The following is a 27,690-nucleotide window of genomic DNA, read 5'->3' as shown; positions in this document are numbered from 1 at the left end:
TACGGTTCTTGGATTGACTCAGTAAGCCCACACGAAAATGCATCTCAGGATTGCATATGGTGACTGGTATGTACTTTGATAATAGATTTACTTTGAACGTAGAACTTTGCAGTTTTATTCATCACTGCACCAAAGTTTGTGTTTGACCTGACTCAGAATATTCTCCTGACCAAAGCAGACACCCACACATGTGAACGTTTAGACAATTGATTATTTACTCTCATCAAAGTTAAACTTGAGTTTAAGGAATTCCCTGTAGTTAGCCAGTTACAGAATCCATATGACTTTTATCAGGACTTGGATTAATCATTGTTGCTTTAATGTGATTTGCTTTTTTCAAGGACACCTGGTTTTACCAACTAATTGTAGCTTCAGGTTGCACTGATATAAATGTGGGAACTGAATTTGAACAACTGGTCGGCAACCTGCTGAATGCAGACAATGATTTATGTAAGTCCAATTGAATATTTCAGATGTATATAAAATATAACATTATGTTTAAATGGTATGTCTAGCATACTGAGAATATCCATTCTATCAAATTCTACCTCATTTTAAAAGTCTTTTCATAAGGTTATAAAGCATTCTTGATGTGGTTTGAACTGAAGAAAAGGCATCTATATTTCGTCCCAACAACCTTCTGCCTTCTCAATCACAACCTCCTGTGCTGAAACAACTGATTATTAGCCATTAAGTAATCGAATTTTGTATTCCAGATGTATTCCAACCCAGAATCTGGAGGGGACTACTCATCCCTATATCATGTAGTATTTTAAATGATCTGCTTTGAAAGTTACTTCATATAACTAATTTGGTATTATTGAAGATTATCCAAAACAGTAGTATCATCTGAAATGGAAAAACTGTAGTTGGATTGCACTAGATTTCCAGATTTGCCTTTCCAGGTAATACATGGCCAGCCATTTCTTCCACATTTTCATTCTTTCTATCCACAGACAGCTCAGAAATTGGCCCAGTTCATCTTCACTCAGTCTGGAGAGGCTATGCTCACCAAGATCAAATTTAAGATCAGTTACAGAAATTATAGGCACAAACACCCATTCACTATTTCAAAGATGAGTGGAAAGTAAAGTCAAAATTTTAAAATGATCCTTATTGAGGTCTATTTCGTAAGATCACATTGGATGAAAACTGCAGTCACCGAATGTTTAGCTTAACTTGTATAACCCAACATGAGCCATGATCCTCTTCCAATCTCTCTTCCACTTAAATCCATTCCTTTCTTTCTTCTCTGCTTATTGAGCCTTCACTACAATGCATCAATATTATTTGTAGCCCCCACCCATTAAGTTCCACAACCTCATTATTCTTTGAATAAACTAATTACTTCTGAATTTCCATTTGGATATATTTGACAATATCTCTAGTTACTATATATTCTCCACAAGAAGAAACATTCTCTTCATCCATTCCATCAAAAGCATACCTCATTTTAAAAGTCTTTCATAAGGTTATCATTTAGTCCTATTTTCTCAAGAGAAAAAAGAGCTAGTCTGTTCATTCTGGCCTGATATTGGTAAACCTGTATTTTCTGATATGATCCAGAATCCCTTTGTTCCTCTAGTCACGTGAACTTCCACCCTCTAATTAATAAAGGACCTCCTTGTCCTTCCTCCTAAAAGTTAACACCTCACGTGTATTGATACTATCGATTTCACGTGCTGACTTTGGTGACTTCAGCAATACTGAAGTAGCTTCAGAGGCATCAAATTACTCCTGTGCATTTAGTGAGAAACATAGTGCAAGCCTTACAAGTCAAATTTCATTCACAAAGCATGTCTTTCTATGTACAAACATCTGACGTAAGAATTCTCATTTCCAATGATTTGGGAATGAGGTATTGCCAAGACAAAGTTTTTATGTGTATAAATGTATCACTACGTTCATACGTTACTTACTGTTGATCTGAACAATGATTTAGAATTTTAACATGCAGACATAAATGTTATGAAAAAGGATCTAGTGCTTTCCCCGCGTATGTAATGAATAAAGTCTTCTTGGGATTCCAGCCTTGTACATGTATCGATTATAACCTACATTTCGATGACAAGCCTCATCATCTTCTACAGGGTTAACGCATGGGCATGTCTAGTTCAGTGGTATTTATACCCCCGTAGTTCATCCCTCCTGATAGGTTATTCTTCAACCAATTAGGTTTCCGCTCTCTCACCTTGTTTGCGATCAAGTTCCAGTTCTTACTTAGAGAGAGAATTTCGTCTTTGTTAAAATTCTTCTCCTCTAGTTTTATTTCATTGGCTTCCTTTATCAGACAGTCCCAAAAGCCAATGGTGCGGCACAGTAGTTTTGTGCCGTCAAAGTCAATCCTATGGCCTTTGTGAATGCAATGTTCTGCTACTGCCAGTTTTTCTGAGTAACCCAAACAGATACACCTCCTGTGCTCCTTGATGCGGGTTTCCACCATGCGTCCCATCTGGATGATATACGCTGCTCCGCGTTCACAGGGAATCCTGTAACCGCCAGCCGACCTGAATCCCAGGTCACCTTTGAACCACATAAGGTGTGATTTAAGCTTCCCTACGAGTTTGTGGATGGTATTAATCCGGTATTTCTTCAGGACCCTGGTGATCCTTCCAGAAAGCAGGGAACTATAGGGAAGACAGGCGGTGGCGACTGCTTTTTCTTTCAGCCCAATTGATTTCCTTCATTTTGTAGCCACTCTGTAGGAACATCATGTGTAATCAACTTATTTAATTGGGGGAAAGCTCTCCAGGTCTGAAATAGTTTTCACATGATTAATCAAAGTCGAAAGAACCACTCTACATTGGGAGGCATGATGGTGGCTGTTACTTTTGAGGTACAAGTCCGTGTGACGCCAATACAAGCCATGTCCGAAGCTACCGTCCAGTTTCTGTTGTATTGGAATGTCCAGGCACAGGAGACAACCATTCTTCTCCATCTCCGTCATAAATTGAATGTTTGGATGTATACTGTTCAGATAGTCATGGAACTATTGGTTTGCCTGGAGTCCATGAGGCCATACTATGAAGATGTCATTGATACTTCTGAAGAAGCATTTGCAGCGTGAGGGCGATGAACTCAGAGCCCTCTCCTCAAAGTCCCCCATGTAGTAATTAGGTACAGCCAGCGAGAAGGGCAATCCCATGGCCACTCTGTCTATTTGTTCACAGTAGTTCCCCTTGTAGAGGAAGTACATCAATGTAAGGGTGATTTCAAAAAGTTCAGTGGTACCCTTATCAAAACTTAACTGCAGGAGGACTGAGCTGTCCTTAATGGAAACACTCATGAACTGACCATTATGTCCTCCTGGTTCAGCTGGATGTTGGTTATTGTTTTAACGAAATCAGTCGAATTTGTGATGTAATGCTCACAAACCCCAACAAAGTGAGAACCTTGGTCATTAAATGCTTGACAAAGGGAGACACTTAGCCACTAAATGCTTAGCAAGGTAGTAAGTTGGAGAATCTATCCCACAGAAGATAATCCTTGGGGTGGGGGGGGGGGGAGTCACTCTTTGTGTATCTAAGGGAGCCCGTAATATCTTGGTGGCACCAGCGCCTGAGGCAGAAGTGTCTTGCAGATGTCTGCTGGCAGTCTGGATTTCTTCAGTGAGGCAAAGATCATCCTGACAATCGAATCTGTGGGATCCTGCTATAAAACTCTGTAGGTGGGATTGTCCAGAATCCATAGGACTTTGCTGTGGTATTCCTCGGAAGACATTAGGACTGCTGTATTTCCTTCGTCCACTGGTAAAATCATGATGGTTGGGTTTCACCATAGTGCCTGGAGGGCCAGTCGCTCTCCTTTTGTAATGCTCGGTTTTGGCAAAATGCCTCATTTTAGGGCCATCCAGACCTCTATCCTTACCTCCTCCGCGGTATCCCATGGTAGTTTTCGGATTGCTTGCTCTACTCCGCCAATGTAGTCCTGATAAGGTATAGCACTGGGGACCAGAGCGAAGTTTAGCCCCTTGGTGAGGATCACTCGTTGATGTTTGCCCAGTTTGATTTGATGGACAGCCCTTTCTGGGTCCAATAGTGGGATGGCTGCATTTTGTTAGGATGGCTTGTTGTATTTCCTGACCTGCCTCGCAGTGTTTCTTCATGGAACTAGTTCACCTTGGACAGCAGGGCACCTGTCGATGTACTCCCAATCACTAGGAGACAGTCCCAGGTGAAGAGGCAGTAGTCTGTTCGCATTGATATCCAGACTGGATCTAATGTAATGGACACACTCCCTAATCAACGCTTGGCTTAGCTCATCACAGAATGCATTTAACTGCCAGAGAAACCACCGCTGAATGCAACCTCACGAATGTAAGGATGATGGACTTGCCCCGGCGTCTCAGAAGGAAGGCTAAAAAAACAAAGCAACGAATATTGCAGTGAACTTTCTCCCTGGAGAGGTAAGTGAAAGAGGATCTAGTGCCTGTGAATGCAGAGCAGCCTATATCTGCCATACGGGACACTTGGTGGAAACCCTCATCACCTGGAAGCTATTGAAATAAAACTAAAGGAAAAGAATTTTAATAAAGAGGAAAGTTTTTGCTTTAAGAACTGGAATTCGATTGTAAAAATGGTGGGGGAGCTGAAACCTGATTGGATGAGGGCTAACCAATCAGGAAGGATGGCTTATGGGGGTATAAATGCCACCAGACTAGACATGCCCAGGCATCATCCCTGATGAAGGTGGCAGAGTTTGTCATTGATATGTCGATCATAATCAATATCTGTACCCGGCTGGGAGCCGGTTTATTTGTCATAAATGGTATTGTTTTAACTTGCATTTATTCAGTCTAAAGTTGATTTCTTTGTGTTTTCTCTTTTCAGCCTCTCAGATCTGGATGCACCCTACTCTGTGCTACTGTAAAGATGGGATAACATCTCCCCTTACCACACTGCCTTCTGCAGCACTGCAAACTGAAGCACTCAAACTGTTTAAGGTAACTTTCACTTGTAAAGTGAAGAACAATGGGACATAACGTCCATTCAGAGTAATAGTGAGAACAACAAAGCTCACTGCTATTTACCCCAAGATGCCACAACATCTTCAAGAGAGGACAAACTCAATGTTGAGCACAAAAATCCTAATGTCACTGCTGGCCATCTCCTTTGTTAGCTTTGTGAAGTTACCACCTCAATAGATAAGAAGTGTCTGTATTTGTATAGAAGACATATATTGAAATTGCTACTATTTTTACCATCTTAGTGTATATAACAGCTGAAAAGGCAAGTGTAATGCCACATTCCTTCAGGCTTTGGAAATTGCTCATCAAAATGATTGAACAACATTAGATTAGACCAGCATTCATCGTTTGGGGGGGGGGGAGGGATCCTATTTTTTAATTTCCCTCTTTTGTTTTCTTTAGTTAAAAAAAGCCTTTAGTTTACATACCCAATTCTTAAGATCATAATGTACATTCTGTCATCTTTCCAGGTTAATTATTGTGCAGACTATACCCTTGCTGTGAGGGTTATCTGAGTTTCTTCTGACATCCTGTATTTCCTTTCCTGGGGACTTTCTTCCCCATTTTCTGGTGTGCTCTGGCTTCCTATAGGAACTTTTAAGGTTTCCTCAGAACTAAATTGTTCAATGACTCTTGAGCTGCAAACCCCAACTTGAGAAGCACGTTACCACATTATTTCATCACTCCTAGATCCAGCTGAACATGTAGTTTGTCAGATAGTTTAGTCTCAAATGTTGGCTACTTTTATGCTTTAACTAAACTCCAACAGAAATGGCCCCGACGTCCACCATCTGTTGGAAAATAAAATGCTTGTTTTACTCTCCAGACTTCCCAGTTATTCATCAACGTTGCTATTGATGCCCCTGCCATTGACTATCATGTATCACTGGCTCAGAGTGCTTTACAAGTGTGTCTCACACATAAAGATCTTCAGAATGAGATCTACTGCCAATTAATCAAGCAAACAAGAAAGCAGCAAGCCCAGAAACAGGCCGGAACACTGCAAGTACGTGAAGAATTTTCTGTAAAGCTGTGCATTATTTAGTTAGAAGTTGAATCAAATTATTATTTAGATGAGAATAAAATAAGTGAAATGACTTGTCGGTTAAAACTCACTAAATCTGTGAGGTACTGCTTCTCTCATTATACTTGTGAATTGTCTACTGTTACGAACCCCGTAACTGGGTTACTTACCAGCAAAGATAGAGGCGTCTGTTGGAGTCTGGTGATACTATTTTTAACGGTATTTATTAATAAAAATACACAAAAATAATATCAATGCAAATATACAGATAATATGCGTCATCAATACTAAACCTAAAAGTGCGGGTATAATAATAATCAATAAGAAATAAGCTCTATCGTTGTCTAGGGGATAATGAATTGTCCGAAGGAAATATAAAGTTTGCTGCAGTTCACACAGGCTGCCATCGTTTGGGTGTCGCTGTGTTGCAATTGTTGGAGAGAGAGAGAGAGATAGGAGAATGGGAACAGTTACCGCCACGGGTTTTGCCAACCTTCCTTTATGATTTAGATCCGTCGGTGTCTCATTGGTGTGGCCGTTCAAGTGTGACCTCACCTTTAGCTAAACCGTTCTTCCGTGATGAGCCCGCCACCCAGGCAAGGGAGGACGCACACGAGCTCCCACCGGCTTTCGCTATAAAACGCTGTCACTGGATTTCTAGCGTTTCTCCTGGTCTGTCTAAGGGATGTTCCCCAGACCCGTCTTTTATCCTCACTCACGGGGTCTCAGATGTCAATCAGGTTGGGATGATGCAATCCCTCAACCAGCCCACTCTGGTTGTCCCCTGAGGGGTTTCAATGAATAGTACAGTACTCAATACACAATTCCTTCTCCAAGAGACAATAGCAGTAATCAGTGGTTCCGTTCCGCTTATGTCAGGAGACATTCCACCTGGTTGTGTATTCTGCGTCTCTCTCTCTCTCATTTCCTGACATGCTGTGTCTCTGTCTCATTTCCTGGGTCTCAGACCCGAATTAATAGCGATCTTGCGATTCTCAAAAAGGAGGCGGCAACTTTGCACCCTTCGGCCCCTCAGAGTTGCTCCACATTTGTAACACTACATATAGGGTTATGGTTGAAATGATCTTTGAAACGAGACCTATAATAGTGAATTGCTTATAAGTATTTGTAGAATATACTGTTTAAAATAATAAATAAGAATTAGTAGGGTAAACTGTGAAGTAGTTTCATTTCACGTGGGTTATAATAATTTTTTGTCTATTTTAGGGATGGCAATTGTTGGCTTTATGCATTGGCCTTTTTCTTCCTCAGCATCCTTTTCTCTGGTTACTCAGAGGCCATCTACAGCAGAATGCAGATCCTAGGTATGCACTACAAAGAGAAATGGTCAATAATATGTTGTCTTAATAATGTTGAGATTAATAACACTGATCAGTATTTCTGCATGAATATCATAGCAACTTCAAACAAGAGAAGTATAGTGAAATGCGGAAATCCAGAAACTAATGCTCCACTCCATTCTCAGCTTCACAAAAGCAATGTCCCCACATTAAACTGCATTGAATGGCATGGTCATTGTATATGTGCAACAAATAATGGCTAAACTCACAATACAAAACCTGATCTTCAGTCTACATTCTGCTCTAATATGCCAGGTGCTCATTTCTGCCAGACAGTATTCCTAGGAGTGTAAATAAACTAAATGTTGTAGAATTATAGAGCAATATAGAATGGATACAAGCCCTTCAGTCCAACAAGTCCATGCCGACCATGGTGCCCACCCATCCAATCCCAATATTCTCCGTTCAGCCCATATTCCTCCAAGTCTTGCCCCTATTATCTATCCATGTCCTTTTTAAATGATATGATTGTACCCACCTCAACCACTTACAATGGCAGCTTTTTCTATCTACACTACCCTCTGTAAAGGTTGCCCCTCAAATCCCTTTTAAATCTTACTCTAAATCTTTGCCCCCTGGTTTTGAGCACTCTACTCTGTGAAAAGACTGCTATCATTTAACTTTATCAATGCCCCTCATGATTATATGAATCTCTACAAGGTCACCTGTCGTTCTCCTACACTGCAAGGAATAAAGACGTAGCCTGGCCAAACCCTCCTTATGACTCAGGCCCTTTGGTCCTAGCAACAATTTCATAGATCTTTTCTGCATTCTTTCCAGTTTAAGCAAATCTTTCCTACAACAGGAAATACTGTACACAGTATTCCAAATGCAACTTCACCAAAGACTGCAACATAATGTCTCAATTCCTGTACTCAATGCCCTGTCTGTTGGAAATGCTAATTTAAAACAAATATCACTTTGAAATTTGCTTTTAGTTTATCTTGAATCTTTTTCACTTTTTTTCCCCCTCTGCACTTGATTTAACCTAGAATTCACCAATAATAATATACACCTCTATTCCACCTTCTTGGAGGAAATGCTTCAATTACTGTTATCAGTGTCTATTATCAGCGCACACTTCGGCAACTTGGCATGCAAAAGTTCTAAGAGGGCAAGTCAAACTGATAATGCAAGCTGCCCTATAACAGCAAATTATAGTCCAATGGTTGTTTGCTGAAGTAACAGTGGTTGGAAATGAAATTCTCAGAGCAAACCATCTTGACTTGTATCTTACATTTTAATAACTCTAAAAACTGATCAGAGCAAAAGATCACTCGAAATCTTTTTTGACATGGGTCCATCACCAACAATCATCACTGCAAATCGCCTGCCATTCTTGCTGTAACTTATTTAAAATAAAAAGAAAATGCTGGAAACACTGTTGAATACTCTTCATTAGAACTCTGGAACATATAACTTAGACAGCATAGCAAGCCCTTTGTCTGAGCCAACCACAATCCAATTCAAACTGACCCCCATCTGCCTACACATGGTCCAAGTCCAGCTATTTCCTGCCCGTCCATGTGTCTGACTGAATGCCTCTTCAATGTTGCTGTCTGATCTGCTTGAAACACCTCCCATGGCACTGCCTCCCAGGCACCTACCACTCTGCAAAAACAAAAACTTGCCTCACAAGGAGAGAGTCAACAGGAATCTGAGAGAGGTAGGTAACACCTCACGAGCCTGATTGAGTTTTTCAGGGAGGTGACAAAAAAATTGATGAAGGTAGAGTGCTGGATGTGGTCTATATGGATTTCAGTAAGGCATCTAAAAAGGTTCCCTGTAGTTGGTTCATTCAGAAAGTCATCAAGCATGGGCTCCAGAGGTTTGGAATTAGTTTGCCCTCAGAAAGCAGAGGGTAGTAGTATTATGCCTGAAGGTTAGTAGTTAGTGGCATTCTGCAGGGGTCTGTTCTGTGAACGATTAACTGGGCAAAGGGGCAAGGTTAGTGGGAGAATTAGCATTGCTAACCTGTTCTGTCACAATTCTCTTTTGAGTGACGGACTTTGAGAGGTGACTTGATTGAAGTGTATGAGGGGTAGAGATAGACTGGACAGCCAGCCAGCACTTTTTTCTGGGGTGGTAATGGTCAGAATCGGAGAACATTCATTTAAGCTGAGTGGAGTAAAGTTTAGGGGAAATGTCAGACTAGGTTCTATTTACACACTGGTCAGTGACTGGAATGTGTTGCTAGGGGTAATCGTAGAGGCTGACACAATAGAGACATTCAAGAGATTCTTCAATAGGCACATGGATGTAAGAAAAATAAAGGGAAGGGTTATGTTGATTATGGACAAGGATTATGGGCTGTGTAGGAGGGAAGGGTGATATTGATTACGGACAAGGATTATGGACTGTGTAGGAGGGAAGGGTTACATTGATTATGGGCTGTGTAGGAGGGAATGGTTATATTGGTTATGGACGAGAATTACAGGCTTTGTAGGAGGAAAGGATTATATTGATCATAGACAAGGATTATAGACTGTGCAGGGGGCAGTGTTATATTGATTACGGACAAGGATTATGGACTGTAGGAGGGAAGGGTTATATTGATTATGGACAAGGATTATGTACTGTGTAGGAGGGAAGGGTTACATTGATTATGGGCTGTGTAGGAGGGAATGGTTATTGGTTATGGATGAGGATTACAGGCTTTGTAGGAGGAAAGGGTTATATTGATCATAGACAAGGATTATAGACTGTGGGCAGTGTTATATTGATTACGGACAAGGATTATGGGCTGTGTAGGAGGGAAGGGTTACATTGATTATGGACTGTGTAGGAGGGAAAGATTATATTGGTTATGGACAGGGATTATGTACTGTGTACGAGGGAAGGGTTATATTGGTTATGGACAGGGATTATGGACTGTGTACGAGGGAAGGGTTATATTGGTTATGGACGGGGATTATGGACTATGTAGGAGGGAAGGGTTATATTGGTTATGGTCGGGGATTATGTACTGCGCACGAGGGAAGGGTTATATTGGTTATGGACGAGGATTATGGACTGTGTAGGAGGGAAAGATTATATTGGTTATGGACAGGGATTATGGACTGTATGAGGGAAGGGTTAGATTGGTTATGGATGGGGATTATGGACTGTGTAGGAGGGAAGGGTTATATTTATTATGGACTGTGTGTAGGAGGGAAAGGTTATATTGGTTATGGACAAATTAAAACCTAATTGTTCTTTTTTCCCAGTTTTGATAAAAGGTCTTCCATCTGAATCCACTAATTCTTCTCCCTCTCCCTCCCCTCCCCCTCCCATTTAAACCATTGATTTATCAAAACATTATAATTCAGCATTTTTGCTAATATTCATTACTGAAACGTGGTTTGTTTCACACATTAAAGAATTTAAAGTATGATTTTGTTGTGCTCCACTAACAAATTGCAGAACTGAAGTGGGAAAGTATGCTATTTACTGCCAGCGATCACTGGAGAGAACTCAGAAAAATGGAGGTCGGGAATCAAAACCATCTAGAATGGAAATCCTATCAATCCTCTTGAGAAATCCCTACCACCACTCACTACCATTCAGCATTCCTGTTCATTTCATGAATGGCACCTACCAGGTGAGCATGTAGCTTGGCGGTATAACTTTTAATGTATAATTATTGCCGCCACTCATTATTTATGGGATGTTAATTGCCCTGGTGCATTCTGTTGAAGCAGAACAAATTGTGGCAATATTTTTTCTTCGTTAGTAGTCAATAATAATTGCAAAAGTTATGGTGCTGAATATTTCAGCTGATTTTTTAAAAAAGTACTGAATCATTGGAATCTGAAAATAATTTTTCTGATTGTATGTCTGAAGTTGAATCTAATAATTGCAAATGCTTGAGAAACAGTGTGTATTGAGATGTATCTTAATCTTCAATGAATCCATTGCACAAAACCAAATAATGATCACAACTGCAACATGAGCATCCACAACACACAATAAATAATTTTCAGCCAAAAGTGACAACATGACTTTGTTGAAAGCATTGAAACACTTCTTTTATTTAACATTTTTAACTTTTACAACCTGCATTAGTTATAAAACTTCTGTGTTCTGTGTGTATAGGTGGTTGGATTTGATGCATCCACTACAGTGGAAGAATTTCTACACACCCTGAACCAAGAAACCGGCATGAGGAAACCTGTGCAGTCTGGATTCTTTCTGTACACAGATGATCCTTCAGGAAATGATCAAGAACACTGTCTCCAGGGAAACATAAAGGTAATCATTTAGCAGATCTGAGGTCTTGTGACTAATGTGAATCCATACATACAAACATGGGCGCAGCTTAATTATTAAAACCAAAACATGTCGGCATTGCAGAGCAGTGAGGTCAAGAATCTATTGAGGTACAAGTCCGTTCAATAGTCTAATATCAGTTGGATAGAATATCTGAAAAAGATCCCTAACCCCATCATAATTAGTCAGGTCAGGCTGGGGAATGTCTTTCTGGAAGGACTGATAGGAAAGGTCAGTAAGCGTATAAGGAAAAAAGGAACTGTAAAATGAAAATTTTAAAATCTACTAATTACTTTAAAAGACAGTTGTTTAAATTATTAACACGTGAAGAAGTAAGTGTAAAGAAAAGCTTAAACAAAATCTGCACGTACAAATCTGAAATAAACATGACCTCGTTGGTTTTCTCAGTCTAAGTAATTTTGTTGCCTTGGTTTCCTCGCAAGCACACACATACAACCACTCTTGGCTCTCTATTTCTTCCCCATGTCCCTGTTAACCCATCCACCAGATGACAATTGACATTATCTACAATTTGTAGCCGTGGCAACTTTCCCCTTTGACCTCTCCATCCAGCCTCACACTCACCGTAACTTTAAACTGATTTGCTTCCAGTTCTCTCAAAGAATCATTAACATGAAATGTTAACTTGGTTTCTTTTCTTTCAAAAATTGCCTGACTGACTGAATGTTTACAGTATTTTCAGTTTCAATACTATATCAAAAACTGTGCTTTGATATCTTGTGCTCACCCTTTTAATATTTGAAATCAACTAGTCTAGTATCTTAAATTTTGATGAAAGATTTGATTCTCGTACTTTGACTGAACTTGTCCAAGCTTGCTACAAAAAGTTGGGGAATGTCTTTATGGAATAAAGGTGGAATTTCAATACATTTTCTTTCTTTCCAAAAAATAGTTTTCATAGATTTATTTTAAAATAAAGAACCACTTTATTAGATACACCTAGACACCTGCTCATAAATGCAAATATCTAATCAGCTAATCATGTCACAGCAACTCAATGCATAAACCCATGCAGACATGTTCGAGAGGTTCATTTGTTGTTCAGAACGAACATCAGAATGGGGAAGAAATGTGATCTGAGTGTCTTTGACTGTGAAATGATTGTTGACGCCAGATGGGGTGGTTTGAGTATCTCAGAAACTGCTGATCTCCTCCTGGTTTTCATGCACAACAGTTTCTAAAGTTTACAGAGAATGGTGCGTAAAGCAAAAAAAAAAATCTAGTGTGTGGCAAGTCTGTGGGTGAAAAATGCCTTGTTAATGCGAGAGGAGAATGACCAGACTGGTTCAAGCTGGCAGGAAGGCAACAGTAACTCAAAAAAACCGCGCATTACACATTAGTGTGTAGAAGAGCTTCTCTGAATGCACAACACTTTGAACCTTGAAGTGGATGGGATACAGCAGCAGAAAACCACATACATACACTCAGCGGCCTCTCTATTTGGTATAGGAGGTACCTAAAAAAAAAAGTGATCCTAGAGTGTATATCCCATTATTTTAAACTAATATTCTCAGTGATTGCGTGATAAGTGATATAAAACCATTCCATTTTACTGATATTTTATACTTCAGAATGAAGTTGTTCCCTAATTACCCTCTCAATTCCAGATTGTCAGAATCAGGCTTATTATCACTGACATATGTCATGAAAGTTGTTGTTTAGCAGCAGCAGTAGAGTACAATACTTTTAAAATTACTATATGCTACAATAAGAAATTTTAAAAAATAAATAAGTAGTGTAAAAAGAGAGCAAGAAATGAGGTAGTGTTCACTGGTTCCTGAACCATTCAGAAATCTGATGGCGGAGGGGAAGAAGCTGTTCCTAAAATGTTAATTGTATGTCTTCAGGCTCCTGTACCACTTCCCTGGATATAATGAAAAGAGGGCATGTCCTGGATGGGGGAGGGGGGTCCTTAATGATTGATGCCACTTTCTTGAGGCATCACGCTTTGAAGATGTTGTTGATGGTGGGGAGGCTAGTGCCCATGTTGGAGCTAACTGGGTTTACAACTATCTGCTGCTCTGCAGCAAATCTCTTTGAGTTGGCACCTCTACCAGACTGTGATGCTGCCAACCAGAATACTCACCACTGTACATCTGTAAAAATTTGCTGGAATCTTTGGTGACACACCATATCTGTTCAAATTTCATAAGGTATAGCCCATGGCTTACCTTCTTTGTAATTGCATCAATATGTTAGGTCCGGGATAAATATTCGGAGATGTTGACCTCCAGGAACTTGAAACTTCTCCTGTTTTTCACTACTCACCCCTTGGTGTGTGTTCTCCCAGCTTCCCCCTTCCTATGTTCTACAATCAATTGTTTGGTCTTACTGAATTTGAGTCCAAAGTTGTTGTTCACTGTTCTGTTATATCATCCCCCTGAGTTGCCATTTGCAATAAACCATTCAACATGTTATGAGTGTGAGTCCAATGTGAGCAGGAACAATCATTTACACCAGCTTCCAGATTCTACAGATGCTGGAAATCCAGAGCAACACAGAGTCCCTCCAGCATTTTGTGTATTTCAGGCAGCATCTTTGGGCCAAGACCCTTCATGAGGACTCGAAAGGAAGGGAGCAGATGCCAATCTAACAAAGTGGGGGAGGTGATGACGGGTGAAGTCAAGTGGGTGGGGGAGGGAAGATGAAGTCAGAAACTATCGGATGATAGGTAGAAAAGGTAAAAAGCTGGAGAAGACGAAATCTGATAGGAGAGGAGAGTGGACCGTGGGAGAATGGGAAGGAGGAGGGGCACCAGGAGAAGATGATAGGCAGGTGAGAAGATGAGGTAGGAGGGATCCAGAGTGGGTAAATGAAGAAGAAGGAAGGTAGAGCATTTATGTTCATGCCATCAGGTTGGAGGCTACCCAGACAGAATATCAGGTGTTGCTCCTCCAACCTGAGAGTGGCCTCATCATACAGAAGAGGAGGCAATGGATCAACATGTCAGAATGGGATTGGGGATTGGAATTTAAATCATTGGCCACCAGGAAATCCTGCTTTTTGCAGATGGAGCCAAAGTGCTTGACAAAGCAGTCCACCAATCTATGTCTCACAAATGTAGAGGAAGCCACATTGGGAGCACATGCTCAGGAAATTGAGAGTATGTGATTCTCAGTCAGGGATGGAAGTGTATAGGGACTGGGTATCCATTGCAAAAACACTTGATGATCTTCTCATGCTCTCAATCTCAACAAGTTTCAATTCCCTTGCTTGATCACCTCATTTACACCATGGATGTTCAGTCTCTTCTCACTTCTATCTCCATCAGGACCTTAAAGCTCTCTGCTTCTTTCTCGACAACAGAACAAACCAGATCTCCTCTGCCCCCTCCTTCCTCCATCTGGTGGAACTGGTCCTCACCTTCAACAATTTCTCTTTTGGCTCCTCACTCTTTCTCCAAACTTAAGGTGTCGCCATGGACACCCGCATGGGCCCTGGTTGCGCCAGCCTTTTCATTGGCTATGTAGATGAGTCCATGTTTCAAGCCTATCCTGATAATTCTCTCCAACTCTTTCTGCACTGCACTGATGACTGCATTGGTGCAGTTCATGCACCCATGCTGAGTATGTCAGTTTCATCAACTTTGTCTCCAGCTTCCACCCTGCACTTAAATTCACTTGGTCCATTTCTAACACCTCTCTCCCCTTTCTCAATCTCTCTTTCTCCATCTTTGGGGACAAACTGTCTGCCAATGTGTTTTATAAACCTACTGATTCACACAGCTATCTTGACTATACCTCTTCCGAATCCATCAACTGTAAAAATGGCATTTGTTCTCTCAGTTCCTTCGTCTCTGCCGCATCTGCTCTCAGGACATCAGAGATGTCCTCCTCCTTTAAAGAATGGGACTTCACCATGAATGCTGTCCCTACCCGAATCTCCTCTATTCCCTGGAAATCTGCGCTCACCCCATCTACGCACTGCCTTAACAGTGGTAGAGTTCGTCTTGACCTCACCTACCACCCCATGAGCCTCCGCATCTAACTCATCATTCTCCACAACTTTCACCATCTTCAACGGGACCCTACCACCAAATGCATCTTTCCCTTCCCCTCCATTCTCCACTTTCCACAGGATCATTTCCTTGGTGACTCCCTAGCCTATGTGTGCCTCTCTACTAATCTCCACTGTAGGGAGAAGGAGTGCTACAACTTCCCATTCACCTTTGCCCTCATCTCCTTTCAGGGCCCCAGGCAGTTTTTCCAGGTCAGGCAACACTTCACCTGTGAATCTGTTGGTGTCTACTGTATCCAGTGCTCCCAATGTGGCCTCCTTTACATAGGTGAGACCCAACATAGAGTGGGGGACCACTTTTTCCAGCACCTTTGCTCCATCTACAAAAAGCAAAATTTCCTGGTGACCAACAATTTTAATTCCAATTGTTATGAAAACCCCGTAACCAGGTAACATACCAGCAAAGATAGATGGATCAGCTGAGTCGGATGCTACTATTTTCAAAAGTTTTATTAATAAAGGGGCACAAAAATTAAGGTTAATACAAACATTCAGATAACATGCGTCAATACTCAATCTAAAACGCAGGTACATTAATAATCACTCAGAAATAAGCTCTTTCGTTGTCTAGGGTATATAATACTGAGTCCAATTGGAAATATAAAGAGTCACTCTGAAGTCTGCAGGCTTTTGGTTTCACGTGTTGGAGAGAGAGAGAGATAAAACGGAAAAACTTGCCCGAAACATCCATGGAATCAGGGGAGCGATCTTCCCCGTTGTTAGTTAAAAGCGATCTTCCGTTGGTTCCAGCCACAAACCCCGCATTCGGAATTTAACGCACGTGGCTTATTTCAAAATGGCTTCCCGTTCCCACGGGAAGCGTTATCGTGCTTCTTGGTGTCTCCTTGGTGCGTCTGAGGGTCGTCCTCTTTCAGACCCTTCTTTATACTGCCTCACGGGATCTCAGGTGTCAATCAGGTTGCAGGTGATGCAATCTCTCTCTCAACCAGCCCACTTTGCCCGAGGGCTTTACAATGTCCCTGCGAGTTGGCACGTCTGCAGTTCCCAGGTGTCTCCTGAGAACAATGCCAGTCTCCAGCTTTTGTCCCAGTGGAATGTCTTTCCATTTCCTGTGTCCATTCAGCCTGTCTCTCTCTCTCTCTTTTGGGTCATTGACCCCCCTTTTCTAGGGCTCTTGCAATTCTCACAAAGGAGGGGGCTGGTATCATAACACCTCCCCTCTTAAAAAGGTTTTTACCAGCGGTTAAAACCCAGAGTGGTACAGTCTTACAGAAATTTTGAATCTAATACAATACAGAAGCTTTTCTTTTCACTACAGAGTAATACAGTTATACATTCAAGTCAGCATCTAAACAGTTAACAAGTACAGTGCCCCTTTCCTTTAATACCTTAACCTCACGTGCCATGCTAACGCCTGGTAGCATCAGACTTCAGCTCAATAACCAGCTTATTTATTTATTGTTTTCAGCCACAAAACTGCGGAGGTGTGATCTTAGCTTAGGTGCATCTACAAAAGTTTATGCGAATACTAATCGTTTCGGTCGGTTTACTTCGCCAGCAGGTCTCCAAAGGTCTGTCTTTATTATTCACAGGCTTTGGCGCAACCCATAAAACCTGCTTTGCTGTTTAAAAAAAATGGCATCCCCATTAACCGTCACCTCTTTTCTGGCAAGTCCCCCCGTTGGGACTTTGAGTAATTTGGCGTGGTGAACTCCCGCCCGCCTCGTTCATCAGGGCTATTTTTTCAACACCATGCCCCAAACTGTCAAGACCCTTCAGGCTATTTGTTTTTAATTCCAACTCCTCTTTCAGGTAGCATTTCGAATGCAACCTCTTCACACCCCACCCTGGCGTAACAATAGAGTGGGGGGCCCCGCTATTTCCCGACTCACTCTGTGAGCGATCTGCCAGGTTTAAAATTTCTTCCTTCGACTTGGGAACTACAGACTTTCCGTTTCCTTCAATAACAATCCTCATTCCCCCCTTAAATTCGGCATTAACCTTGGCCCCACTCTCGAATACAAACACCGTGGAACTCACACTTCCCACGGTTACCAAGGTTAACCCTTTTCCTACTGAACCAACCCTATCTGATCCACAAAGACGGCCGCCCCGTCCCCCTGAATCAAACACCTCAGACTTCCCCTGAGCTCTGTTACCAGGTTCAGCACCACGTGCGCCCCCATCTTGGACACACTCAAACGGGACATTGGCCCCTTCCAGGCTTTCAATACCCGTACCTTTTTCAAATTCTAACGTCCCCAGATCCTTCCAGTTACTCTCTAGGCAGCCCCCCGTTGGGGAAGGCGCAACCCTGCGAGCTGAAACAACCTCCTCGGCCATTTCAGCTGACTTCTCCACAGCAAGGATACCCTTCCTCTCTAAGACTGCCCTCATTTCACTCTCGGGACCATCGAGAACACCTTTAGAACTCTGAACTTCTTCAAACAATTCTGCCAAACCAGACAGATTAACCACGTCCAACTCTGGACATTTTAACAACTTTATCCGTTTCTCAACTTTAGTTCCTACCTCTAGGACCTTTCTCTTCACTAAGGGCCGGGCTATTTCCTCTCCCTTACCCCCTTTTACTTTACTGCTTTCTGTTTTACCACCCTCGGAACCCTCATGGTACAGGGTCGGTAAAAACATCTTGGCCAGATCACCGCTGGCTTCATTTAAACTGTCCTCTTTCTCAGCCGCTTTTTCCGACAGGCTGCGAGTGACCGCGCATGCGCGATAGCTTTGGGACTCTAGGGGCGGGGCCACCGTACTCGCCGGTCGGCGGGTCGGCATCATGGCTGCCCAAATCCTCCCTCCTGCTAACACACTTTGTAACAACGCGACCCACTGCTCTTGTGGCCACTTCTGGTTCACTGCCACCGTTTCAAAAAACAAGAAATAACTATCAACATCCGTCTCTTCGAACGGAGGTACTACTCTCAGCTCCCGACTAACATTAAACCGCTCTCTCCTTAGCTCCTCCCTCTCTCTTTCTCTCCCCGCTGCCGCTCTCTCGGCTGCTGCTAACTCTCTGATCCGAATTTCATGCTGTCTTTGCCTCTCAGCTTGATTCTGCTCGTTTTCCACCTCTAACCCCTTCGCCAAATTTAACAAGTCTGATTTGGTGCTCATAAATTCACACACGTCCATCTTTGCTGGTTTTTCTGTCTGGCTACCTGCGTACCAGATCCAAATTATTTTGTTTTGACTTACAATCCCGATTGACTGACCTCCCCCTTTTTGGTGTCAAATCCCGAGACGAGAACCCCACTTGTTATGAAAACCCCGTAACCAGGTAACTTACCAGCAAAGATAGATGGATCAGCTGAGTCGGATGCTACTATTTTCAAAAGTTTTATTAATAAAGGGGCACAAAAATTAAGGTTAATACAAACATTCAGATAACATGCGTCAATACTCAATCTAAAACGCAGGTACATTAATAATCACTCAGAAATAAGCTCTTTCGTTGTCTAGGGTATATAATACTGAGTCCAATTGGAAATATAAAGAGTCACTCTGAAGTCTGCAGGCTTTTGGTTTCACGTGTTGGAGAGAGAGAGAGATAAAACGGAAAAACTTGCCCGAAACATCCATGGAATCAGGGGAGCGATCTTCCCCGTTGTTAGTTAAAAGCGATCTTCCGTTGGTTCCAGCCACAAACCCCGCATTCGGAATTTAACGCACGTGGCTTATTTCAAAATGGCTTCCCGTTCCCACGGGAAGCGTTATCGTGCTTCTTGGTGTCTCCTTGGTGCGTCTGAGGGTCGTCCTCTTTCAGACCCTTCTTTATACTGCCTCACGGGATCTCAGGTGTCAATCAGGTTGCAGGTGATGCAATCTCTCTCTCAACCAGCCCACTTTGCCCGAGGGCTTTACAATGTCCCTGCGAGTTGGCACGTCTGCAGTTCCCAGGTGTCTCCTGAGAACAATGCCAGTCTCCAGCTTTTGTCCCAGTGGAATGTCTTTCCATTTCCTGTGTCCATTCAGCCTGTCTCTCTCTCTCTCTTTTGGGTCATTGACCCCCCTTTTCTAGGGCTCTTGCAATTCTCACAAAGGAGGGGGCTGGTATCATAACACAATCCCCATTCCCATTCCAACATGTGGGCCCATGGCCGCCTCCTCTGCCACAATGAAGCCAGTCTCAGGTTGGAGAAGAAACACCTTACAGTCTGTCAAGATAGCCTCCAATCTGATGGGATGAACATCAATTTCTCCAACACTAGGTAATTTTTCCCCTCTTCATCACTCTTATTCATTTCGCCTCTCTGCCCCCACCCCCCCCAGTTTATCTCTTCTCAGCTCTCTATCACCTCCCGCTGGTGCCCCTCTTTCCCTCTTATGGTCCACTCACCTCTCCTATCAGGTTTCTTCTTCTCCAGCCCTTTTATTTTTCCACCCATCACCTCCCAGCCTCTTACTCCGTCACTCCCTCACCCGCCCATCTGACTTCACATATCACCTTCTCGCTTATATTCCCTGCACTCCTTCATCTGACATCTTCCCCCTTCCTTTTCCAGTACTGAGAAAGGGTGCCAGGTAAAACTGTTTATTCCCCTCCAAAGATACTGCCTGATCTGCTGAGGAACAATCATTCAATAGTAGCTTTATGATGTCCACATCACGTTAATTTACCATTGCTTATGAAGTGTAGATCTCGCAATGGTGTCCGTCTTGGAATGCTTGCATGATTGCATCCATTGATCCCTCCTTTACAATAGAAAAAGAGGCCTCTGATAGCAACTTCCACCTTATGTGTTTGCTAGAAGATATAGTAGTTGTGAAGGACTCAGAATGAAATGTTCAGTCGGTATGAAAACGATAGAAAGGGGTTTGAACATCAGCTTGTGAAGGAATGTTATAGTAAAGATGCTTTGGAGAATATTTATATCTGATTATGTTTCCAGAATTTAACCTTTTTTGTGAAGTGCAAAATTCATCTAAATGACAACCGTTAGTTGGAAACTTCTTAACAGTAATTTTATTATAAAAAATAAGACAGTTTAATTCATGATCATGATAAATAATGATTTTAAGAAAAGATATCTTTCACTCTAGAAAATCAATAGATTTCTGAAAGATTCAGGAACAGTACCTCATTCTTTTTTTCACAGTTTATTTATTCTATAATTTGTAGTAATTTTATGCCTTTGCACCGTACTGCTGCCACAAAACAACAAATTCTGTGTTACCAATAATAAACTTGATTCTGATTCTAATTCAGTGAAAGGAATATTCCATCTATGTACTGCAATATTATTGTAACATGGTATTATGATCTTGTCTAGGTTTAACAAATTCGTTATATTTTCAGAAATGTTTTTTACCTTGTTTCAGATTTGTGACATAATTTGCAAATGGGAACAAGCCTCCAAGGAACAGCATTCTGGCAAATATGAGGGTATTAGAACTGTCCGGCTCACCTATAAGAACAGGTAAAATGAAACCAGACAGAGTGGGAATACATGTGCGTTTGGGGGTAGTTTAGTGATGATTGCTTCCGGGAATGATTCGGCTGCCTTATGTCGAATGGTTGAACAGAGTTCAGACGAATGAGAGATGATCATTTTGAAACAGAAGATTCTACTGGGCTTGGTAAGATGGATGCTGGGAGGATGTTTCCCATTGTGGAAGGTATAAAGGACTAGGGGGCACAGTTGATAATAACTGGTTAGTATAAAGAGGAATTTATTCTTTCGAAGGTGTGGTGAATCTTTGTGGAGTTCTGTATTCCAGAAAACTATAGAAGCCGATTCATTGAATAAGTTCAGAGCATTGGACTTTGGGAAATTTGAGAGTTGGGGGAAATTAGGCAGGAAAATAGAATTAAAATCAGCTGTCATTTTATTGAAAGCAGAGCAAGTCTGAGGGCTGAATAGCCAACTAAATGGCAAATGACACAGATTTATTTTCAGTAACAAGCGAGACTCTGATTCTGCCTGATGGCATGCATTAATATTACATATTCCATTCCATTATTTTCATACTTGCAGGCTGTATTTCTCCACACAAGTTCGCGGAGAAACAGATAGAGAAAAGCTCTTGCTGATGTACCAAACTAATGAGGCAATTGTAAATGGACATTTTCCAGTCAACAAAGAACTTGCATTAGAAATGGCAGCACTCTTAGCGCAGGTAAGAATGTAACAGACCTGTTGACGATTGGCAGTTTCATTAATCTGTCTCAGGTCAGCAGTGTAAAGGAAATATCTATATCAGCTAAGTGAAGCAGAAAAATAGCTAGTTGCAAAAAAAATGTATGTAAACCAATTTTCTTTCTATGCTTTCTTCCACATTTCTGTAAATTATTTTAATTCCACATATTATTGGTGCGTAATCCTCTGCAAACAGTATTATTTACTTATTGTTAATGACCAAGCATCACGGAAAGCTTCCTGAGGCTACAGATTGTAATTTTTTTTCATAAAAGCTTAACATTGTTCAGATGATATTTCAGTATAAATGAGCAAAGCAAGCTGTGTGGCATCTTTCCCTCACAGTTTGTAAACATGAAACCAGCAGCTCTTCAAAACATCACAGTTAGCCACTTCATTTTGGAATCCTAAAGACAAGTGCTGAGAAACTATTTGATCTTATGAGCTGCCATGCTAAACTCGTGAAAATGTTTCCAACAAATGTTAATTAGCAAACATGGTTTCCAACACCCCCATTATTTTGGTTTGATTTCTTGACTGGGAATTTTTCTTATATATCTATTACCTACAGTATATGGTGTGTACCATTGGGGCATTACAGCATTATTAAATCAATACATTCTCACACAATGTATCAATGCTGCACGTTTTTCATCTTTAATGCGGCCAAGAAGCATTTGATAGCCTGTTACAGTGGGCCCAGCCCAGCGGTGTCCAGTGGTGACAGGGCCCTAGATCATGGCCCTTCCCCTACAAGCTTTGGACAGATAGTAAAACTCAAGGAAACTCTGAAATATCTTCTACACCAGGGATTCCCAAACTGATGTACACAGACCCCTTGGTTAATGGCAGGGGTCCAACAGCATACAAAAGGTTGGGGATCTCTGTTCTACACTCTGATTAATGCAATTCAGAGAACAACCTTTTTTGGTCACGACAGCAACTCTTCAAATTGCCATACAATAAAAAGGGTGTTCATGAGAAAGGCTGTGTGGCTTACTGTAGAATGCCCAATCAACTAATTGAACCTTGGCTGTAATCACAACCTTTTCCAGCAAGATTATTTAACTTATTAAATAGTTATGGTGGAGAAATTTGATATATCCACTTAATTGTGGCAGGATCAGATGGCCTCCTCTTGTTCCTGTTTCTGCAGATATTATGAAACAATGAATCTACGGTGGCACATCCGTCATTAGATGTTTTTCTTATTAGGTGGAGTTTGGAGACTTTGAACGACCATTCTCAACTCCAGCATGTCATATCTCAATGCGGTCTAAATCAAACCAAGCACTGAAGCAAGTAATAGAGAAATTTTATCCTAAAAGATACAAACAAGGCTGTACGGATGATGAACTCAAGTAAGTATGGAACCACTGAGGACAAATACTGACAACCGAGATTTGCGAATTTTACTCGGACACAAGTAAATCTGCAGATGCTGGAAATTTCTGGGGCAACACATACAAAAAGCTGGAGGAACTCAGCAGGCCAGGCAGCATCTATGGAAAAGAGTAAATAGTTGATGTTTCAGGCTGTGACCCTTCATCAGGACTGGAAAAAAATGATGAGAAGTCAGATGTCAGAAGCTGGGGGCGGGAAGGAATAAGTACAAGATGATGGGTGAAACTGGGAGCGGAGGAGGGGGTGAAATAAAGAAATGGGAGGTTGAATGATGAAAGAGATAAAGGGCTGGAGAAGGGGGAATCTGATAGATAGATAGATAGATAGATAGATAGATACTTTATTCATCCCCATGGGGAAATTCAACATTTTTTCCAATGTCCCATACACTTGTTGTAGCAAAAACTCATTACATACAATACTTAACTCAGTAATAATATGAAGACCATGGAAGAAAGGGAAGGGGGTGGAGCACCAGCAGGAGGTGATGGGCAGGTGAGAGAGGGAAACAGGAATGGTGAATGGTGAAGTGGGGGGAGGTCAATTGCCAGAAGTTCAAAAAATCAATGTTCATGCCATCAGGTTGAAGGCTACCCAGACTCCTCCAACCTGAGTGTGACTTCATCGTGGCAGAAGAGGAAGCCATGGACTGACATGTCAGAATGGAAACCAGAATTGAAATGGGGGGGGCCACTGGGAGATCCCGTTTTTTCTTCTGTCGTTCAGAAAGTAGATGCTTGGCAATGCAGTTTCCCAATCTTATGTCGGGTACAGGAAGCCACACTGGGAGCACTCCCTTGTCAAATCACTCCCTACACGATTCTCGTGTCTAAGCCATCTCCAATGGGATCCCACCAAGCGCATCTTTCCCTTCCCCCCCCCCCCCCCCCCCCAACTAACCACTTTCAGCAGGGATCACTTTCTACACAACATTCTTGTCCATTTGTCCCTCCCCACTGATCTCCCTCCACTACATGCCCTTCCAAGCAGAACAAGTGCCACACCTGCCCTACTTCTCCCCCCTCATTACTATTCAGGGCCCCAAACAGTCCTTCCAGGTGAAGTGACATTTGCCTGTGAGTCTGTTGGGGTCATCTACTGTATCAGTGCTCCTGGTGTGTCCTCCTGTATATCGGTGAGACCCGTCATAGATTGGGAAACTGCTTCAGGAAGCACCTACACTCTCTCTGCCAGAAAATCAGGACCCCCCAGTGACCTCCCATTTCAATTCTACTCTCCATTCCCATTCTGGCATCTCATTCCATGCCCTCCTCTTCTGCCATGATGTGGCCACACTGACGGCGGAGGAACAGCACCTTGTATTCTGTCTGGGTAGCCTTCATCCTGATGGCATGAACATTGATTTCTCAAACTTCTGGTAATTACTCCTCGCTCACCATTCCTCATTCCCATTTCTGTCTCCCACCTGCCCATCACCTTCCCCTTCCCTTTCTTCCATGGTCTTCTACACTCTCCTATCAGATTCCCCTTCCTCCAGCCCTTTATCTCTTTCACCAATCAACTTCCCAGCTCTTTACTTCACCCCTTCCCCACCCCTCCTGCCTCACCTACGACCCTGTACTTCTTCCTCTCTTCCCCCACCTTCTTACTCTGACCTCATATTCTTCTCCAGTCCTGACGAAGGGTCTCAACCCGAAACATTTTCTCTTTACTCTTTTCCATAGCTGCTGCCTGTCTTGCTGAGTTCCTCCAGCATTGTGCATGTGTCACTCACAATTTTACTGTACATTTGAATCCTTATGCAGCTCTTTCATTGTTGAAAGAATGTGATTATTTCATTCATTTTGAGTGCTTAATTAAAATTCACAGATAACATTTCAAAGTAAGCATTTTTCAAAAACCAGTTTGGCAGGCACATACAGCAGAAGTTCCTGATTGCCGGTGTGTTTCTTTCAGACAACTACATCAACGACTTTCTACTAAATGGATGGCTCTCCGGGGTCGTGTTGCTGCTGACTGCATACGCATTTACTTAGCTGTAGCTAAGAAATGGCCGTTTTTTGGAGGAAAGCTGTTTGCTACAAAGGTATTATTTTGTTGACTTTTATGTAGCTTTGATCCTTTATGTGAATTTCTTGTTAACATTGCGCTATATTAAAAGTCACATAAAACTGGTGTCGTGGTCGTGGGTAAGATTTTACAGGGCAAAATTGTCATCAGCCGTACTCGGAGATCCCAGTGCAGCTCGCTCTAGATCGGTGAGACACAAGATAAATTCAGGAACCGCTTTGTCAGGCACCTTTGCTTGATCGGCAGAAAGCAAGATTTCCCAATGTCCCGTTTTAATTCCTAACCCCTTTCCAAATCAGACATATCAGTCGATGGCCTCCTCTCCTGTCATGATGAGGCCACTCTCAGGGTGGAGAAGCAGCGCCTCATATTCCGTATGTGTAAACCTCCAATCTGATGGCATGAAGTGGATTTCACTATCTTCCAGTATTTTTTTTTGTTTCCCCCCCCCCCCCTCTTGTTCTATCCCCCACTCTGGCTCCTCTCACATCTCCTCTTCTCTTCACCTGCCTATCACGTCTCCCTGGTGCCCTTTTTCCTTTCCTTTTCTCCGAAGGTCCACTCTCCTCTCCTATCAGAAAGATTCAGCAAAGGTGGTACTACATCTGTGTAGTCTTTTACTTGCACTCTTTGGGAGAATCCTGTAAGCTGAAGTAGATAAGTGCTCTGTCTTTAACTATGTGATCCTACAAATTTAACAGTGAACAACAAATGTAGGAAAATGTAGGAAAGATCAGCTGCAGCAACGTGGAAATGTCTGGAGGCTAGGAAGCTGAGAGAGACAGTAACCTTGACCTCCATGGGCAAAGCATTCCAAGTAAATGTATGAGCTTGCAATTTAAATCACTTGTCACAGTTCGTTGTGCTGAGTATACAAAAACTGGGATCCTTTGGTCCTGTGAGATTATAAATATTCTGTTGGACACCATCAATGTATTTCTTGAGTTTAATGCTACAAAGAATAGTGTTCATTCAAATGAAAATCTTGCCAGAAATCTGAAGGTGAATTTCATATTGGGGGGTAATACTCCCAGAATTATGCATAGTATTGGTCTACTCTAGTTTAAGGTAATTTTAAGCTGTAAATATCCATTTTAAATATTTGTATGACAGAATTTCAATGACATTTCCATGAACTAAGCATAGCCATTTATTAAATAAACCTTAAATACTAATTTTACTTTAAACAATAATGTGCTAGTTAATTTCCTAAGGAGAGAACATATTTTTTATTGGAGAGAAGAGGATTCCAATTCATAGCACTGGCAATTGTGATAAGCCATTGGAATTCAAAGGATGATTAAGAAGGTGGTTAAATTATTATTAAACACAATTAGCTTCACCATCTATAATATTAACAATATTCAGGAGTGCATATATTTCCAGAACTTCTTTAAAAAGTACTTTCAATTTATCATGGATTTTCTGAGTGTAATTATACATCATCATTCACCTTTTATTTCTGTTATGCAGCCTATAGACCCACCACTATCTGATACTGCACCTGTATGGTTGGCTGTAAATGAGAATGGCATTAGTGTACTGGAATACAGCTCAATGGTAAGGCTGATCATCTTTGCATATTATGATTACACATTTGCCACTATTTAAACATTCAGAATGATGCTGTTCAACCAAAGAGGCATTTTTCCGATTTACATTAAGTCAAGTTGAAGCCAAGTCTATTGTCCTGTGCATGAGTACATGTCCAATGTACAATTCCAGTGAAAAATGTACTTTTAGTAGCATCACAGGCACATAGTATTAGATACACAACATTCACAAGAAAATAACTAAACAACCTGAGTGGTACAAAATGTAATACTGTGGCGACCCACTTTCTGCGCAGGTGAACCGGCTCACAAATAGCCAGCGCGCAGGGGAGACTTTGGAAATGCACCTCTGATGTAATTTCCGCCCGGATAGGGCGGGCGCTAGGGATTAAATGCCAGCGCTGCGAAGTTTGAATAAACTAGTCTCGAAATGACTTACCGACTGCGTGTCATTATTTCAGCGCTGTGTGTAGCACATCGCTACATTGGTGACCCCGACGGTCCAAACGGGATTTGGACCAAAGGTGACCGACTCTTCATCTGTTCACGCAGTTTCGCTAAAACTGCCGACTTTCTGGACGCTGCGACCACGCGTGTGGTTTAGCCAAGCGGAAGCCCAGTTCCAGATTCGGCAGATATCCTCTGATTCCACGCGTTACTACCACGTGGTGAGCGCCCTTGACCAGGAGACGGCCGCCCAGGTTGCGGATTTCATACAGTCGCCCCCGGAAGAAGGCAAATATGAAGCATTCAAAGCGCTGCTCATTGGGACCTTTGGCCTCTCATGGCGTGAGCGAGGTGCCCGCCTGCTTCACCTGGACGGTTTGGGAGACAGACCGCCGTCAGCATTGATGAACGAGATGCTGTCCCTGGCTGACAGACACAAGCCCTGCCTCATGTTCGAGCAAGCGTTCCTAGAGCAACTGCCCGAGGACATACATCTGCT

At 42.1% G+C, this 27,690-nt stretch overlaps 1 protein-coding gene across 1 annotated transcript in view; it reads left to right on the top strand.

The window, feature by feature from the left end:
- The window catches only part of LOC140730380 (pleckstrin homology domain-containing family H member 2-like), a 135,295-nt gene that overhangs the window by 87,105 nt on the left and 20,500 nt on the right, over positions 1–27,690 (top strand). The window contains exons 17-27 of the mRNA XM_073050700.1: positions 342–450; positions 4,830–4,942; positions 5,793–5,972; positions 7,218–7,315; positions 10,754–10,931; positions 11,426–11,581; positions 20,939–21,036; positions 21,595–21,736; positions 22,972–23,117; positions 25,078–25,207; positions 26,665–26,751. Coding sequence (XP_072906801.1) covers positions 342–450; positions 4,830–4,942; positions 5,793–5,972; positions 7,218–7,315; positions 10,754–10,931; positions 11,426–11,581; positions 20,939–21,036; positions 21,595–21,736; positions 22,972–23,117; positions 25,078–25,207; positions 26,665–26,751 — 1,437 coding nt within the window. The remainder of the gene's footprint in view (positions 1–341; positions 451–4,829; positions 4,943–5,792; positions 5,973–7,217; positions 7,316–10,753; positions 10,932–11,425; positions 11,582–20,938; positions 21,037–21,594; positions 21,737–22,971; positions 23,118–25,077; positions 25,208–26,664; positions 26,752–27,690) is intronic.

The sequence above is a fragment of the Hemitrygon akajei genome, chromosome 7 (assembly GCF_048418815.1).
Source record: "Hemitrygon akajei chromosome 7, sHemAka1.3, whole genome shotgun sequence".
NCBI classification, from domain to species: Eukaryota; Metazoa; Chordata; class Chondrichthyes; order Myliobatiformes; family Dasyatidae; genus Hemitrygon; species Hemitrygon akajei.
This window is presented reverse-complemented; position numbering and strand designations above follow the sequence as displayed.